Consider the following 19,400-nt stretch of genomic DNA (forward strand, 5'->3'; position numbering starts at 1 on the left):
GTGTTCTCCATCAGTTTTTCCAGCTGTTGTAGACGCTCTACAGACTCTCTCAGCCTCAGGCAGGATGGCAGCTTGTCAAGATGAGTGACAAGACCATGATGACCAGCTGAGGGGGAAAAATGTTTCACCACTGTAACTGTATTTTAGCATCCTGTAAGTGCATGTGGACTGCGCATGACACTATAAATATCTAACTAACTAACATTGTGCCCCATCAACATGGTTCCTATGTCTCCTCCATTCATGTCCAGATATTTATTTAACATACAGGCAAACAACTCAAACCATTTGAAGTTCTGCCACTATTTATTTTCAGAAAAACTGATCTGAAACATGCAAACTGATGACATTTCTGAGTAGCTGAACTTATTCTGCAACCCAGTCGTCAGAGTAAAATGTTGGCATTGAACGTTTCTGCAAACCACAGAAACGTTGAAAATCTACGTTTCAACACGTGAATTATGTATCATATCAACATTTCTACAAACGTAGCATATTAACATTTCTACCTGTTGAATAATGATGTTTTATGGTGTGACAACGCTGTGGTTAAGGTCTGGTTAGGTTTAGGCACAAAGACCACATGGTTAGGGTTAGGGGAAAGATCATGGTTTGGGCTAAAATTAAAATAAAATAAAAATGGTTAGGGTTTTCACGCCAGAAAAACGGCTGCAATTGTCCCAACGTCTTGCTAAAAACACTCGCTTTTGTCGGTTGAAACGGGAAGCGGACATTGGTTTCGGTTTCAAGAAACTTACTAACCGTCCACCTGCCCCTCCTCCTCCTATATAGGAAAGATCAACTCATATAGATCACATATGAACTACGTCACTTTAGAAATGTTGATATATGTTTTGTTGACATTTTGATATCATACGTATTGTTGAAATGTTAATATGCTACATATTTCACGTGTTGAAACGTAGATATTCAACGTTTCTGTGGTTTGCAGAAACGTACAGTGCTAACGTTTTATTCTGGCAATAGCAATATATGACATGTGGTGACTAAAAGCCTGTAAATAACGGGAGTGAAAACCAATAAAACCTGCAAACATAGGTGAAGAGGAAAAAGTTGTTGTAGCTTCGACTCAGACAGCCGGATCATTTCTGTCTCTGAGAAACTCGTCCGCTGCTGAAGTCACCTGAGACATAAACTCTTGACTGAGCACACAGCGATGTTAACTGAAGGTTAAACACAGTCATTTTCTGCTCTGCACTGAGCTCAAACAGCTGCTAACAGAAGAGAGAGAGACTTTCCATCAGCTGCCACTTTAATTATCACACGACATGTAAGACTGATGGAGCCTCGGAGATACAGGCTAGAGTGCAGATACTACATGAGGGGACAGTGACCGATGCTGCTATAATTAAATGTATGAAATGTAGCTGTGATTAATTTGTCTGAACACGCTGTGAATGATCTGTGGTTAATTGGGTTTGTGTTACTGCGTCCTTTCTGGGTGTATATGAACATCTGTACAACGTAATGCTTTTTATTACATCTCTCTGCATCTCTGTGATCATTCTTCAGCCCACATTTTGGTGAGTTTTGACATCTTAAAGGAACAATCCAGTGATTTTCCCTCATTTAATCCATTTATAATAAACTTATCACAGCTAACTGTTTGTTCGCTGTGTTTTACAGCTGTGAATACTGTTTCTATTAGAAAGTGAATATAGGATGACTCTGCGACACACCAGATTATGTTCAGTAACACCGTTTTTTTATGTTCAATGCAACATTCAATTTAAATTTTTGCTTTTTAACATATCTGCACATGGCAGCTATGGTACGGTTCAGGTTAGAGAGAGATCACGGTTGCAGTTAACAGAATTCAAACTCTGGTCTACCACATGAAAGTAAGCTGTGCTACACACTCATCCACAATCCCGACCTCCACACTGTTGTTTTTACCAAGCGGAAATCTCTAGGGCTGTAAAATGAAGCTAATGCTGAAGTGCCAAAAACTGCAGTTCCTTGAACGACCACTTGAGGCTCCAAAAGCGAGTCAATCCTCATAGACCCCCATGTTAAATGCCCAACTTTACAGCAGAAATAAACATGTTTACAGCCTGGTACAAAAAACGGTTTTGGTCTCTGTAGCTAATTTCCTCTTTCATGACAACTGTACGGGGGGAGAATTTTTTTTTTAACTCACCCGTTTAAATTTTATTAAGCCATAAAGTTCTGCATAATGAAGGACATGGCTGCTTTGAGTGACAGGCCCGCCAGCTGCTAGGTGGCTTGTTTCAGCCATTTGGCCCGCCTTCTTGCCCATTTTTGATTGGCTGGGAGTTAGGCAGAGTCACGCACTGCCAAGATGGCGACGGCTGGAGCGGCTCGCTTTGAGCTTCAAAACCGCTCTTCAGAAACCAACGGGTGACGTCACGGTAACTACGTCCATATTTTTATGCAGTCTATGGTTTTTACCTCACTACATAAAGGAAAAACTGCTTCTTAAATACCAGTAAATTTTACCATGGGGTGTAAATTGTTAAAGAAAAAAAACTCTTAAAATTAGCAGTGTGAGCGTCTTTATTGTGCATGTCCCATCATATTATATTGATCTGTACAGGTGTATCTGAGGAACTAAAATCTTTACTTCCTGCATCCAAAAACACATTGATAACACTGAAATTCAAAATGATACCTGATGATGATATAGCCTACCTGCCCAGTCAGGCTGCAACTACAAAGATATACAATACTTTAATGATTAGAAAGGGTGCTTTCGGTAATCAGAAACATTTTGTGTTTTAATCACCTGCGCCGTTATGTCACTGCAGCAAATACTGTGAGACAAAAGTAATTATGAACTTGACAAGAGAGAAAACTCTCCAGAGGAAAAACAGTTTAGACTTTTAGCTTTAAATGAAAAACTCTGATAGAGCTCAGGATTCATCCTGAGAGGAGCTGTTTTATTACACATGATTTCACTGTATAAACCTGGAATGTGTTAAAGACCAGGAAACACAGGACATTAATTACTGTTAGATCCTGAACAATCCTGTCGACGTGTCGGGAGATTTAAAGATCCCCCCCAGACGTGTATTAACACAGATACTCTCCTTGGAAAAATAATGTGTGTCTGATATGGTTTTTCCCACAAAAAAAAAAGTATAATTACCATGTTAAAATCATTAAAATTAAATCTACTCCTTCTCCCTCATTAAAAATTACAGAAGCTATAAATATGCAAATATATCTAATCTCAGAGGATTTGCAGAGACAGCAGGCAGACAAGATCCAATGCAGAAATATTTAATGAAAATGCAAAAGTCACAGGAACACTAACCAGGAACACAGAATAAACGTAGAACAAAAGCAGTCAACTCGACAAAGACCGAACTGAAAACTGGACTATAAATACACAGGGTGTGATTGCAAACTAAACACAGGTGAGGGAAACAAGACACAGGTGAAACACATGAGGTAATCAAACACAGGAAGTAACGGTGAAAAGACACAAGGAGAAAATATTTCAAAATAAAACAGGAACTAAAGTAAAACAGACGACAGGTGACACAACACACGGGCAGACTGGGAGCAGATAAACTGGGGAAGACACTGGGAGCAGGGCTGGGCTAACCAGAGTGATGTAGGGCAGGTGAGAGGAGGTGCATATAAAGACAGGAGGAAACACACAAGGGAAACAGAAAAAAACAAAACCAGGCAACATAAATGCAACACTGAAAACTCAAGAGAACAAAATACACAAAGAGTCCAAAAATAACAGAAAAAGTCCAGGCAGGACGTGACACAAGTTTCCAAGTATCACAAATGTGTAACTTGAATACTGGACCACGATTGGCAAGTTGCGATGTCACAAATCCTGCTCATAGGCCCATCCCCCTTAAATCTGATTTTTAATGAGCTCAGATGAATGTGAAAACAAACTCTGAACATACATCATTCTGCACAGAGAAGTTCAAACATTCAACTGAAGGAACAAGTTTAAATAATTAATGAACAGAATCTCTTAATTTCAACAAGTCTTCAAATTAAAAGACCAGATACATGTTTTGACCATGTGACTCCACAACGACAGTTTGGAGGCAGTAATCTGCAGGACAACATCATCTGTCTGTGTTTTCCAAACTGTTACACAACATTGTTAAACAATAATGATGGTTTATGATGTGACAATATTGCGGTTAACCCGTAGGAGTTTCCTCAGAATGAGGCAGGGAGCTAAAGGTCCTCGTGTTTGTGTGTTACAAACAATGTCAGTATGAAAATGATTATGAATCCATGATGTAATCCATCAAATTCATTACCAGCAAGGCTGTTAAAGTTACATTATCATAATGAGATGATGACATGCAGACTTTTTAAAATCAATCTGCGCTTCATCACAAAATGGCCGTCAGCCTGGATGAAAATGTATGCAGAGTTTATGTTTGCAGAGTCTTCTAATTGATTTTCACAGCAAACATAAACAAATGGAGACTAATGAATGTCTGGAATCGTTAGAAAAATAAATCTTAAAATCAACAAACATTTGGTTTGGTCAGTTATCTTAAATACATCCTGAAGGAAACAATCAGCTCTCCATTTTAAATGTTCATTTTTGTCTATTTATATGTTTTCTCAATTTTCTGTGTGTGTGTACGTGTGTGTGTGTGTGTGTGTGTGTGTGTGTGTGTGTGTGTGTGTGTGTGACCTTGGTGTTGGCTGACATTGCAGGACCTACTTCTCTGACACCACACCGCAGTGCATTGTGGGTACAGGAACCCCCCGACGGACCTGTCTGTCAGCCAGCTGCTTGGGACGACACTCTGCACTTCAAACCACTTGATTGTTTGCCTAGAAGATCTGTTTAGGTTGCCTGTGTGTGTGTGTGTGTGTGTGTGTGTGTGTGTGTGTGTGTGTGTGTGTGTGTGTGTGTGTGTGATTTCTGAAGCCCTTCTAGTGATTATGAAGAAAGGATTTAGTGCGGTGGATAAGTGAGCAGACTGATGAGCAGTTATTTCCTGAATAACAAATCAGTTTTGGAGTGTGTTTCACTGATTTATGAAGAGAAACATTTAAGGATTTGGCTGCAGGAGCCACAGAGAGAGAAGAACTGCCAACACTTGTGTCTCTTTCACATCTACTTTCATTTATTAGTGAGCTAAACAGCTTGGCTGAGCCAGGTATAATATTATAGGTTATGGTGTGATGTGCAAGGATGTGAATGGAGAAGCTGTTCGGCTAGCTGGTTTTAGCTAGCTAGCTACTCTAACACACTACATAGCTAACAGACCTGAGCTGTGTCTCAAATCACATACTTCTGTTAGTACACTTTCATGTAGTACACTGTGTACACTATATATTACTGGCGTAGTGCGAGAATTTCTACAGGGTAGTGTCGTCTCAAATCAAACACAGCCGTTGTGCACTTACTGGAAATGACGATCGCAAATTAGCATTAGCTAGCGTTAGCGTTATCGTTCACGCTACCAAATCATTACAGACTGCTAAATCAACCCAACAAACATACTGATTGCTTATAACCGACAACAGTATAGTGGTGCTTAGTGCTAAAAAACACATGTATAACTTACATTTGTATAATGCGGCGATGTTCACCGTAGTTACAACGTACCCGGCCGCCATTTCCAGTTTGAAAAGTGGTCCCTCCCCTTCTGCCACGTAGCCAAGATGGCGACCATTGAGGGCGAGAAGTGTCCACAGTTCCACACTCAACTTTTTGACTGTTTTGAGCGCACCATCCGGGTATTCACAGTGCACTGCGTTTCCCATACTTCTCAGTGTGAACACACTTATGCACTCAAAATGTTAAGTGTAAGTACAGAAGTATTAGATTTGAGACACAGCATTGGATCATATTTTCACTTATTCAAACCAGATCAGTGTATTCATGAGTGTGTTGAAGTGCAGACTCAGGAAGGACAGAAAGAGACCTAATATATTAATATATAGTGCAATATAAACTGAGCTTCATAGTGAAAGAGCAGCTTTATTGATCATGACTGAAGGCTCTGCATTGCAGGAAATGGCACTTTCAGGTGTTAATTAAATGAATGAATGATTTCCTGCCATACCGCCTGACAATTAATCTTGCACTTGCATTTTTAACTGTAACTAGGCGCCCATGTGGGGACGCTGACAGAACAATATGTTTAGTTTTGTTTGTTATATCACAGCTGTCATGTTCAGTTTAATCTTCACAGTTTCAGAGACGGTGGAGGGTGGACTGCAACAAAAATCACTCTGACGCTGTTTGAAATAAAGTCACAGGAAATGAAATTACATGCATGTTTTTTCTATCCCTCTTTTGAATCGATTTAAGAATTTTTCCTGCTGTCGGGGCTCAAACATCAAACACAACATTCATGAGTTTCTGTAGAAAAGCCAGATGAGAAAATGAACTCTTTGATTTCCCTTCAGCTCTGTGACCTGCAGCTATAAATCACCTGTAGAACACAAATCCAGGATTTACCTGAGATTCATCCTCCTGTCAGTTCTCTGTATTTATCTTACAGTCTGGGTTGATTTACCAACAGCTGCTGACTTCTAACATCTGCACAGACTCAGTTGTAGAACAAGAGAGAACTTACAAGAGAGAATTTATAACAGTTTGTGTGGAACAACCACAACGCCGATGTATTATCTTGTATGTGTGTAAGTTACTCTTTGGTAGACGCCATTGTAGCGGACAAACACAGCGCCGCCGTATGCATCTTGTGCGTGTTTACTCTTTGGTAGAGGAGGTATGACGCCATTGACATGCGACCTAATGAAACGGTCCGTTACTTTGATTAAATTACAGATTTCTCTGGGTTTGAATATTGTTGGAAACATTTGGGATAATGTAAGTACACAACTCAACAACATATATAACATAGGTCTAGTTGTTTTTAGACATTTTAATGTGGAATAATTACATATTATACCTTTAAAAACCGGCAGATCTTTGATAAAATGTTGTTTGCTTGATTTTTGATTGTAATAGAGTATTTTCCATGTTTCTGCTGACTTCTGAGATACAAGAAGGTTTTCAACAGTTCTCGAGGGTCTGAGGATCATGAAACTCAGTTAGAACATGAAAGACAGTGTAAACTTTGACTTCAACAACAAAAATGTCATCAGGGATGTTTTTTTTTACCCTTCGGCTGCGTTTCACTCCATCAACCTTCAGCTTCTAAACGGTGTGTTTGTGTCATTCCTCAGAGACAGGAGCTAAGTCTTCCTGCCAGAGGCGACAGAGAGACCATCGTCAGGTCGTCTCGCCTCACCGCCGTCACACTAAAATGTCAGCGTGTTTGTTTTGAGTGTCAAGACCTCCACAAACCTCCCTCCTGTGTACTGACTTTCAACCTGTCACTGTTTCATTTGCTTCCAGTGTTTTTAGTTTTTACAAATTTCTAACAAAAAAATATAATTTTTTAGGCAGTACGTGAGTTTAAATTCACAGATTTTCACTGTATCATACACAAAGGTGTCACTGGGGAATCCTGTTTTTGTCCCCTCCTTTTTATTTTTATTTTTGGTTGATGTGTCTCTGAACATCGACCAGATGAGAAAAGATCTGAGTTGATGAAAATGTTGATACACTCATTTGAGCTGCTTTAATTAATTCAGTTATTTTAAACATCAATGAAGATGTATCATGCTTATATCCTGTTCTGATGTCAGATGTTAAACATTTGTTGCTAAGGTGGTTGCTAAGGTGTTTCCACGTGTTGCTCACTCTCATATTTCAGATGTGATTCAGCTCCAACATGTATGGATGGATTTGAGAAGTTGACATTTGGAGTAAAGAAGGAGAAAAAGAAGTGAAACCCTGCTACTATAGTTTGTTTACGTAGCCTCCGGAGCCGGAGGAAGCTTCCTGAAGCTGACCAACCAGAACAGAGTGGGCTCATCAGGAGGCGGGGCCTTAAAGAGACAGGAGCTAAAACGGCCTGTTTCAGACAGAGGCTGAACTGAGGGGCTGCATAAAGGACCAGTAGAAGATAAATAAGGAGTTTTTAACTGGAAATCATGTAAAGATATTCCAGTAGAGCCCCAGAATATAAATATAGAGCTGGAAATGTATAGAATATGTGTCCTTTAATGAGCAGCAGTGAGTGCATTGAGTGCCTTTCTGACATTTTTTTGCCCTGGGTTTTGTCTTTCAGGCTACATACAGGCAGCCCTGGTGAAGGTTGTTGGGGCTGTTTGCTGCCTAAGAGGAATAAATTCAGACACTACTCATCAAGATGCTCAAATTTAACATCAGTTAAAAATAAGAACCGCAGCGCTCTTTGTACTTAAGTTTGTAGTAAACATTAGTATCAGGTATCTGTAAAGAAAAGTAAAAATGAATGGTTTTAAGGTCTAGGTGGATGGATGGGTCATCGAAACACTAGACTTTAACATCGGAGATCACTGTTCATTTCCTTTTAAAACCATGACCTTGCTCGTATGTGTCATTCTGGCACATGTTCCATCAAATTTGCAACACAAGATAATTTTCTCTTACAATAATTTTGACGTTTAATCAAAAGAAACACCGTATTCGTGACTCCTGCATGAGCATGCAAGAAGACACAACACCAAAGTTTGCAAGAGATCATAAAATTCACAAATGTACCAAGTTAGATTCATGATATGTCAGAGTCTGAGTCACTGGGTATAGATAAACCTGATATTCCCCCTGTGAAAGAACAAACCAGACTGCATTAGAAAATAGAGGTAGGCCATTAAAAATGTAGCGTCAGGCCATAAATAGGCAAAGGCATGCCAGAGACATGCAGGGACAGGGTTAGAAACACATCAGCCATTAGACCATAAATAGTCAGAGGGTCTCCAGAAACACACAAATTTGTGCCTGAACACAAACCATATGTGCAGAGCTGCAGAGTCAACATAAATATTACACAGCAGAGAATGTGAAGGGAAGTGACAGAGCTGCATATACCTCACTGTGGAAAAATCAAGAAGTGGTGTGATTTGTTGGATAGAAATAAGTCACTGAATTGAAAAGAAATGTACGTATGACCACAGTTTATTATTATGTTATATTAAGCCTGGTCACACCTACATTTATACATTTTTTTCAGGTTGTGGATAAGTTTTTCAAAAGTTATAGTTCTTTGGCTTTTCCAACATTGATGCTTTTAGATGTCTTTTTTTTAAAAATAAATATCATTCTTTCAGAAACCTGGCATGAATAAGAAATATAGAGGATTCAGATAGACTTGATAGGGAATTTTACATTATAATTCTGTTTGATGTTGTAATATTGACATCAGGGCACACGGGGGTAATGGCAAAGGGAATATGGTTCTTCTTTGATGTGTGTCCTAATAAAAAAAAAAACGTTTTCTTTGTTCACTCTGCAGCAGGATGAATGAGGCACATGGTGGAAAGAAAGGTGTATCTGTGATAAAAAACTGATAATAATTGTTGTTTTGCCTTTAAAATGACAAGTTGCAGCAGTAGAAACAAATTTAATTTAGAATATGGACAGAAAATAAAGTGAGGTGAAGTCAGTCAACATTTGCTGTTTGCTGAAATTTATCACTAATTCCCAAACCAGACAGAGTTTGACTTGTATGACTTAAGCCTCAAAATAAGATGGTTTGTTTTCATACTGAAATCTCCAGCAGCTTCCAGCTCAGAGTGGACGTCTCTGAGATGATTGAGCACCAACCAAGAGTTTCCCAAGAGTGTATTTTTATCTTTGTCCCACGACAGCACAGTCCTACACACAGTAAACATATAAACATCTAACCTTCTGGACTGATCCAACTGCTGCTATGATAATATAGCAAATGATTTGCATGCTGTGTCTAGTGGTGGACGAAGTATTCAGATCATTTACTTAAGAAAAAGTACCAATATAGAAACGTAAAAATAGTTCATTACAAGTAAAAGTCCTGCATGAAAAATCCTACTTGAGTATTTCCATGTGATGCTACTTTCTACATTTCAGAGGGAAATATTGTACTTTCTACTCCACTACATTTATTTGACAGCTTTAGTTACTTTTCAGATGAAGATTCGACACAATGGATAATATAACAAGCTTTTAAAATACAACACATTGTTAAAGATGAAACCAGTGGTTTCCAACCTTTTTGTCTTTTGACGTCTTACAAAAAGCAGTGTGTAGTCGGGGTCACATTTCACATGTCTATGAGTTGTTAACAGCTCCACCAAATAGTGATTTTTCCCTCTAAACTTCTCACATGCTTTCATTTCAATAAATGTTCAAATGATCCAATATTTCAGCAAAAATCAAAGATTAGAGAAAAAGTCCAAAAACTGAAAACAGATTTGTGTATCAGAACTTTGTTTTTTCTTCTTTCCTCTCCCATTAATCATCTCACCACCCCTCAGATTTATCTGCTGACCCTTTGGAGGGCCCGACCCCTAGGTTGGGAACCACTGGACTAAACTAGCTAACTGTATATAAAGTAGTGTAAACTAGCTCCACCTCCAGCAGCTACAACAGTAACATGCTGCTCTAACACTGATGCTTCACTATTAATAATCTAATGATGTCATATATAATAATATATCAGTCAGAGGGACCAAACCACTACTTTTACTGCAATACTTTAACTACATCAAGCTCATAATACTTATGTACTTTTACTGCAATACTTTAACTACATCAAGCTCATAATACTTATGTACTTTTACTGCAATACTTTAACTACATCAAGCTCATAATACTTATGTACTTTTATTCACTTTCATGCAGGACTTTTACTTGTAATGGAGTATTTTTACATGCTGTATTGGTACTTTTACTTAAGTATTTAGTTTGTCTTTGGAAGTTTCTTTGCCTCACTTTAAATTTCTTCCTTGTCCGTCTCTCTTTTTCACAAGTTATTACTCATATGTAAACACAAAGCTAAACTTTTCACTCAGAACCTCTGCATTCATGTTTTACTCAGTGTCAAGTACTTCGCTGAAAAGCAGTTTCAACACATACACGCTGTTTAATCCGTTTCTTCAAAGGCAGGTTGAAAAGTCTAAGAATGGAGGGATGAGCCCACAGGAAGGAAGAAAAGATTCGTTCAGGTTACTACGACACCTGGAGCAGTTAAGACAAGCCTGAACCCCCGGCCGTGGTGAAATCGCAGCAGTAATACGGTAATTCACCGCAACGACAGCAGCATTATCCATCAGTCAGCGAACACAACTTGAGCTTTTTGTTTTAAAACTCTCAACATTTTCAAACTGATTTTGGTAAATGGAGCTTCATGGAGCAGAACTACATCTGTACTGCATTACTGCTGTGTGAGGAGCCAAATCAGCTTCTGGAAACACAACACCTCTTGTTGCTCTCGGTCAATATGTTACTGGAACCCCTCTCTGAACTTCCAAGAGCATTTCAAACAATGTGACGGATGGAGCAAAAATGCAGTGTTAGTTCAGAAAACTTGCGGTATTTGTTGACTTTGGATCTCTCTGTTTATTTGGGATTTCATCAGTTTCCACTTTGGATTTGTAAGAGGTTTTAATATCAGGAGGGAGAGTGACATCACGGCCTGTGTGATGGAAAACTTTGATGAGACGCCGACTCTAAAGACAAACAGATTTTTTGCTTTCATCAAGTCACTGAAATGTTCAAACATTGTTTGTTCAGGGGGAACAAAAACCAAAAGTTAAAGGCCAAAGTAACAGAGAAGATTTGAGTTTTAGTTCAGTTTTGTTCACATTGTGTTGACTATCTGTGGATCGCCTATGATTTGTAATAATTGCAGAGATGATCTATGTTGTTACAACAATTCAGGGCAAACTTTGATAATTTGGGAAGCCTCCAAGTCTCATTTTGTCAGTTGAATCATTGTTTTTGTAGGGTGTGCCAATTGTCCACAGAGACGCAGAATAACAGCATGAAAGGCTATAAATGTTTCTTGTCTCCAAATTACTGAACTACAAAATAACTGTAATGGAAAATAAGAAGAGTCATGGAAAGACTGAACTAAACTACTCCTGAACCAGTCGCTGGTATAACCTCCTCTAATGTGCTCAGTGATGCGCTAAGATTCAACAAGTCCTTCAAATTAACCATCCAAATACATGGCTTGATCATGTGACTCCAGAACGACACATCGGAGCGTTTTCTATCGGCAGTAATCAGCTGGACGACATAATTTGTTTGTCACACATCATTGTTAAACTATAATGATGTGACAACACTGTAGTTAAGGTCTGGTTAGGTTTAAAGATCATGCTTTGGGTTAAAATAATCACTTTGTTAAGGTTAGAGAAACATGTGGTGGGTTAAAGTTACTACTTCCTTAAAGTTAGGCCACCTTCATCGTCATGGCTACAATAATAACCACGGGGTTAAGGTTAGGGGACGATTGTAGTTACGCTTTTTGAAAAACTGTCCAGATTCGCGGTTAGAAACAGGAAACAAAGTCCACTGTTGGGTTAAAGCCTCCATCCATCCTCTTCCGCTGAATGAGGAAATCAGTACACATATATAAACGTCATCTGAACTGCACCACTGTCCCACCTCACAGTTACTACGACCGCTAGATGGCAGCTGTCACTCAAATGCCCTAACCCTAACCCTAACCCTAACCCTGGACGCATGCTTTTTATTTCTCTGACTGTGTGGAAATCTTATGTTCTTACATCACAAGTGATGAACAAAAGCATTAAAACGTGATGTAAAACATGAGACTCATGAGGGCTGTTATAGGAGGTGTGGTGAGCTGAACAGACACTTCTGGTTCCTTTCTGGTCTTATTCATTTTTCCCATAAACAATGTTAGTCTCATCTACAGCTTGGATTAACATGAAACTCCCCTGATTAAATCATCAGTACAAAAGATGAACAACTAAAATAAAATATCTGGTTCTTCAGATAAAACAGCCAATCACCAAGCTTAAAGGACACATATTCTGCATATTTCCAGCTCTACATTTATATTCTGGGGCTCTACTGGGATATCTTTACATGATTTCCAGTTAAAAACTCCTTATTTATCTTCTACTGGTCCTTTATGCAGCCCCTCAGTTCAGCCTCTGTCTGAAACAGACTGTTTTAGCGCCTGTCTCTTTAAGGCCCCGCCTCCTGATGAGCCCACTCTGTTCTGATTGGTCAGCTTCAGGAAGCTTCCTCCGACTCCGGAGGCTACGTAAACAAACTATAGTAGCAGGATTTCACTTCTTTTTCTCCTTCTTTACTCCAAATGTCAACTTCTCAAATCCATCCGTACATGTTGGAGCTGAATCACATCTGAAATATGAGAGTGGACAACACATGGAAACACCTTAGCAACCACCTTAGCAACCAGGGCTACAGAATAGATGGCCGTTTATGGGCATGTGTGATGAGCCAGCTCTTTAGAGAAGTAGAAACAAACGACCAGAGCAGGTTGAAGCCCTGCGCTTTGACTTGCAGGCAGCATTTCTACACACATTCACCTCAAGCATTGGAACTTTGACCATGTTTAATATCCAACATCAGCACAGGATATAAATTACGGAAAACCACAAAAAGCAGAATATGTCCCATTTAAAATTCGATCAAGCTGATGATCACAATGTTTCGATCACAGATTAAATTGGTCTGCTTTTAAATTTTTTCAATATAACTTCAGCAGCAAAGCATTGTGAATTAATTACCGCTCTAATTCACACATATGACTGGTTTTCTCTCCATAGCAACAGCAGCTGAGGCTCATGGGCATTGTAGTATTTAGTCATCCACCAAAATGACAGACAGAACATGATTTCTCAGAAATAAAGTTTAAATAATTTAAACTGGTGGTCATAATGTAAATCTATAAGATTTTTACACTATCCAGGAGAGCCCTGAGTTCCTATGTTCCACTAAAATTAAGGATATTGTGTAAAAAAAAAAAGTTTTAATGGGAATACAGACTCAGGAAGGAAAATGAATGAGGAATGGAGTATGGGGGGTAAAGTTGACATAGAGAAAAAATAAATCCAGAAATGGGAGAGAGAATTAAAGTTTTTAAGTGCAGAAAGTGACGAGTGGAAGTTTGGAAGACTAAGAGATGGAAAAGAAAAGAGAGAGCATCTTGTTATCTGTGTTTACCCACAGTGCACGAGTAGATGCTGCGGTGGATAAGAGCAGCAGGCCATTAAGAGCTATTGACCTCTGGCCGTTTATCTCCCCTCGCCTGCCTGTTTACAGTAACTGCCTGACTGATGATCGTCGGCGGGTTTCACAGAGACAGTCGATGGGAGCCACAGTTTGTCCTTCAGACCGTAAATATTCTGAAGAAAGTCTTTAAAGCTGAAGAGACGACAAACAAGCAGAAGTAAACACAGACGGGTGTTTGGGTTGTAAACACAGCGGCAGACACTAAAACACACACAGCACTGAGGCTTCTGCATGTTTGTGTCCCATTAACTGGAGGTACTTTACATTCCTGTGGATCATTTTCCAAATCAGTTTTTAGATTGTTTTCCTTCCTTCCAGGCACCCTTTGGTTTCCATTAATTACTATAAAAATCCACATGCAAGACTTTCTGCAGAGAGATAATCCATCACTATGAAACATCTTATTTTTCAAGTTGGTGATGCATTCAAGCACATTCAGATATCAGATAATTGATAGCAGGCAACAAAAGCTTGTTTTAATTTGATTAGTAACACCAGAGCCAGAATGGCACCAACTTGATTTTTTTGTTATATATATATACACAAGTATCAGTACTCTAAACAACACAAGATACAACAAGTCAATGGTAAATGGACTTTCCGACCACTCAAAGCGCTTTTACACTATGAATGACATTCACCCATTCACACACGTTCATATGCTGAATGAGTACAGGGGCTACCATGCAAGGTCCCAACCTGACCATCAAAGGAAATGTAATCATTCACACACTGATGGTACAGCCATCAGGAGCAATTAGGTGTTCAGTATCTTGCCCAAGGACACATCGACATGCGGACGAGAGGAGCCGGGAATCGAACCGCCGATCTTCCAATTAGTGGACAACCAGCTATCAAAAAAACTCCACTCAAAAAAAATGTTTTTCTTCTTGTTGGATGTTGTTCTCTTCTTCTCTGTGCAGAATGATTTATGTGCAGAGTTTGTTTTTACATTCATCTGCTGATAACAGAAAGTCTGTTTGAGCTCACTGAAAATCTGTGTCGGGCCTACGAGCAGGATTTGTGACATCATAACTAGTTTATCAGCCAAATTGTGGTCCAGTATGCAACTGACACGGTTGCGATGTGGAAACTTGAAGCCTCTAGTGCATAAACACTGAGAATGGACTTTACAGTGAAGAAAGAGACATCTTGAGTCCAGCATGAAAACTTCTGAGATAAGATATATTTGCATATTTATAGCTTCTGGAATTTTTAATGAGAGAGAAGGAGTAGATGCAGTTTTAAGGATTTTAAACTGGAAATTATTTGTTTTAGTGGAAAAACCAAATCAGACAAACATTATTGTTCCAATGCAATGACTATTTTTTATATATGACATGTCTGGAGGGGAGGTTTAATGTTCAATGCCAACATTTTTAGAATTACTTCTTTATATCTGCAATATTGATGCAGCAACTATTTTACCATTTAAAGATCCCCTCAAGACATGTTTCAAGACACAAAGGAGTGCAATTTCATAGAAATTCTTAGAACGACATCTCCTCCTTGTCTTCATGTAAAACTCCAGAATCTGTGAATATGCAAATGTATTTCATTTCAGAAGTGTAACTGATGGACACAAGATGCCTCCTACTTCACTGTAAAGTCCATTCTCAGTTTTTGTGCGCTGGAGGTTTCAGGTTGCATACTGGATCATGATGGGTTTGATTGGTTAGTCCAGGCGTTAAACTGAGATTTAAGCTGAGCTCAGAGAAACTTTCATGCTTCAGCTGATAAATGTGAAAACAAACTTTGCACGTACATCATTCTGCAGAGAGAAGAGAACAACCAAGAACAAGAAGAAAGGCATGTTTTTTTTTAGCAGAGGGCATCTTTAATAGACAGTACCATATCAAGGTATGAAGGTAAAACCAAAATCGATTAAAATGAAACTTAAACAGGACACAGGTTAGCTGACACTGTTGATGATCAAAATAAAAAATGTACCGACTCGACTCCAAACCTCAGCACAGAGCTGCTTTACAGGTTTTTTTTTATTTTTAGACAAAGATTTGCAACAGATCCTGATTCATGCACACGTTCATATACAAACACACTGACTGACGGCACGCAAATACAAACACACAACCCATCTATAGCATTAATGCATTTGTCGTGTACTAATTTGGTGTAACTGTGACTCAGAAAGCTTCACAACCATCAGTGGAAACAAAAGTCAGTCCGACTTGTACAAACACAGAGGCTGCAGGTCGTATCAGATTTGTATAAATCAGACAAACCATCAGTTTAGGTCTGCAGCTAACGATTAATTTAGTTACCAATTTGACGATTATTTTCTCAATTAATCCTTTTGTCTATAAAATGTCAGTAAATATTGAAAAATGGCTGTTATAATTTCCCACAGTCCAAGTTGACGTCTTCAAATACACGTTTTTGTCAGACCAACAGTTCAAAAACCCAAAGGTATTTCATTTATTATTATGTATGATAAAGAAAAGCATCAAATTCTCACATTTGAGAAGCTGGAACCACCAAATGTTTGGTATTTTTGCTTTTAAAACAGGCTAAAATGATTATTCGATTATAAAAACTGTTGCCGATTAATTTTCTGTCGGTCAACTAATCAGCTGCAGCTCTATGTCAGTTAGGTAATAAGTCAATATATAATCAAAATATGACAAAAAAAATCTTGAGGTCAATGATTTTGATTTTTTTGTATATTCCTTATATAAATAAAATAAAATAAATATAATAAAAACGTCTGAGTAGGTTTCTGACTCACCAGTCTGTGCAGGATCCTCTTGCTCTTGTCGTCGGTGCAGTAGTCAGACAGGATGCTCCTGTGGACCAGAACCAGGCCGTTCAGGAACAACCAGGAGCCAAACCAGAGCAGAGCGAACACCAGGGTCCCCCGACGGGACCACAGCCTGAGACCCAGCCACCGCAGCAGGCACAGGCCGCCGCCACCACGACCCCCTCCGCCTGACATCAGTCCTCCTGGGAGCATGCTGCCAAAAAGCGTCCAAAATCTTCAAAATAGCTGGTGAATTGTCTCCTAAAAAGTTCTCAAAAATGTTGGTGTAGCAGTAGGACAAAAAAGCTAAATTTAGTAGATTGAAAATGTTAAATAATCCTCTTAAAGGAAAATAAATACCTATGAGGTCATATTGATTAAATGTGCTGTTAAAACTGAAAAAAAAATTAATATTGTTAAGCTATCAATTATTGTGTTTGATTAAAATATATAATTGTACATTTGTATTATAATATAGTTAATGATATTGCCAGTGCATCTTGCTACACCAGTTAAGACCCAGACTTTTATTGTGTCGTCACAACTCCCATGATGCTCCTGCAATTAATTTAGGTGGAAATTTTGAGGCACTGCTGTAATCCAAGATGTCACTCATCAAAACACATCTGTGACATCAAGACCTTTTTTTTTCCTGTTTTTTTCTGAGACTGTGTGTCGCCGCCAGCCGTCTGATGGTCCGTCTCAGCGAAATGAAAACAAGTGTTTGGACCGCTTTGTTCCCAAAAAACAATTAGTTTAGGATAAAACTCTGCCGAAAAACAAAAACAGCAGAAGAGGAGAGTTCTCCGTAATCATGAAATCAGAGCAACACATTCCAGACTGTGACAGCTGACTGGTCCGACCTCCAGCTTGGCTCTGCAGCGTTTCCACAAGAAATATTTGGAAATTTTGTTTGTCCGTGCTGAGATTTCCTTCTTTCATATCTGACTGGTTGATTTGTTTTCCTCACAGCGAGTCAACAAATATTGAGCAACAGGAAATAACAATCAATGGGTGTCTGGGCCCGTCTGCAGTGCACTGTAGCATTTGGATGCACATGCGTGCAACTCCACTCACAAACACAGAGTTTCTTCACATAAACACACTCTGTTCACACACACACACTCTCCCATCGGACCCTCTGCTTCCTCCAAAAGCTGTCAGTGTCCTCACATCACCTCCTCATGGTCTCCGTTGTTTCTGTGGTCATCTGACCATTGAGCTGAAAATCATTTACAGGGCAAAAAAACTTCAAAACATCCAACAAAATCTTCAGATTGGAAAAAGAAACGATGGAAATATCCAAAGAAAAGAGCTCTGCGATGCTGGAAAATGTCCTTTAACAAGCGTCTTTGAAGAAGAAAAAGAGAAAAATGCTTTGTTGGTGTCAGCAGAGGAGTTTTTTTTTACAGCTCTGATCTCTGAAAAAGGAGATGGTGAATGATGGAAAAAGATGTCCTTGGACCTGTAACGATGAGAAAAAGAATAAGGTTCACCTTAAAGAAGAGGAGCAAATAAACCTTCATTTTCATGAGCTTTCATTTTATGAACTTTCCAAACTCTTGAAATACATTTTTAACTCAAGCTTTAAAATTTTGAAATCATCTAAAATTCTTTTTCCCTTCCAGAACTATGAAAAACTCTAATATATCATTAACTTTTACTGCTTTCTCTCAGATGGCTTATCTGCTGAAAGTTTTTCAGTTAAAGGCATCCAAACTAATAAAAACTCCTCTTTTCCCCAAAGTTCATGAAGGGTTCAGAGAGCCGCTCTGAAAGCTATCTGGGTTCTTCCTCCGATGTTGTTGTTGAAAAAGCTAATTATCTGTTCTTTTTATGGGGTCAGTTGGATTTAAGTTTGTAGACTTTTATCTGTTTCCTGTTTTTCTTTTTGTTTTTTTTTCTAAAGAAAAACAAACTGCTCTCGCTATCAGACTATCAGAGATGTGTCAGCTGTCTGGTGTCTTTCTGTCTCCCGGTTTCTAAAGATTTTTGCTGACACATCTCAAAACTCTGCCTTCCAATTATTTAGCCCTTATTACAATTTCCTGATGTGGTTGTTGTTGTTTCTCACTGAAGCATCCAAAACCATGAACTGTGGGTGGGAGGAGGGAGAAAATGCAATTGGAAAACTCACAGATTCTTGCCAGGCGGACTTCGTCGTTATCGTCTGTCACAGAGAGATGAAATCTTACTCTCCGTATCCTAAAGGGAAGAATAATTGAAACCAGGAGAAGGTCAATCATTGCCTGCTTCTTAAAATATCAGCGTTTGTTTCTTGTTGATGGGAATGTGGGTGGCAGAAAGGCTACGGCTGCTGCAGCTGTTCCTTAGTTGCTCCCAGGAGATAAAAACACTATTTATATGTGATCTCATAGATTTGATCCTTGCAGTATGTCCATACTAAACAAGTTCAAATGTACAGTATGTAAGACTGTGACTCTAACTCTACCCTGCAGGCAGTTTTTAGTCATACTAGCTGCATGGCTCTAAGGAGGGTAATGTCAGTCTGTCCGTTGGTCCACCACTTTGCTCCAGACTGAAATA

General features: G+C 39.0%; 1 protein-coding gene across 1 annotated transcript in view; it reads right to left on the bottom strand.

Moving 5' to 3' along the window:
* The window catches only part of dipk1c (divergent protein kinase domain 1C), a 63,508-nt gene that overhangs the window by 41,215 nt on the left and 2,893 nt on the right, over positions 1 to 19,400 (bottom strand). Inside the window, exons 2-3 of the mRNA XM_067577817.1 lie at positions 18,991 to 19,058; positions 16,842 to 18,318 (exon numbers count right to left, since the gene is read on the bottom strand). Of these exons, the coding sequence (XP_067433918.1) occupies positions 16,842 to 17,066 (225 nt within the window). The 5' untranslated portion in view covers positions 17,067 to 18,318; positions 18,991 to 19,058. The remainder of the gene's footprint in view (positions 1 to 16,841; positions 18,319 to 18,990; positions 19,059 to 19,400) is intronic.

This window comes from Thunnus thynnus, chromosome 21 (genome assembly GCF_963924715.1).
Source record: "Thunnus thynnus chromosome 21, fThuThy2.1, whole genome shotgun sequence".
In the NCBI taxonomy this organism is placed as follows: domain Eukaryota; kingdom Metazoa; phylum Chordata; class Actinopteri; order Scombriformes; family Scombridae; genus Thunnus; species Thunnus thynnus.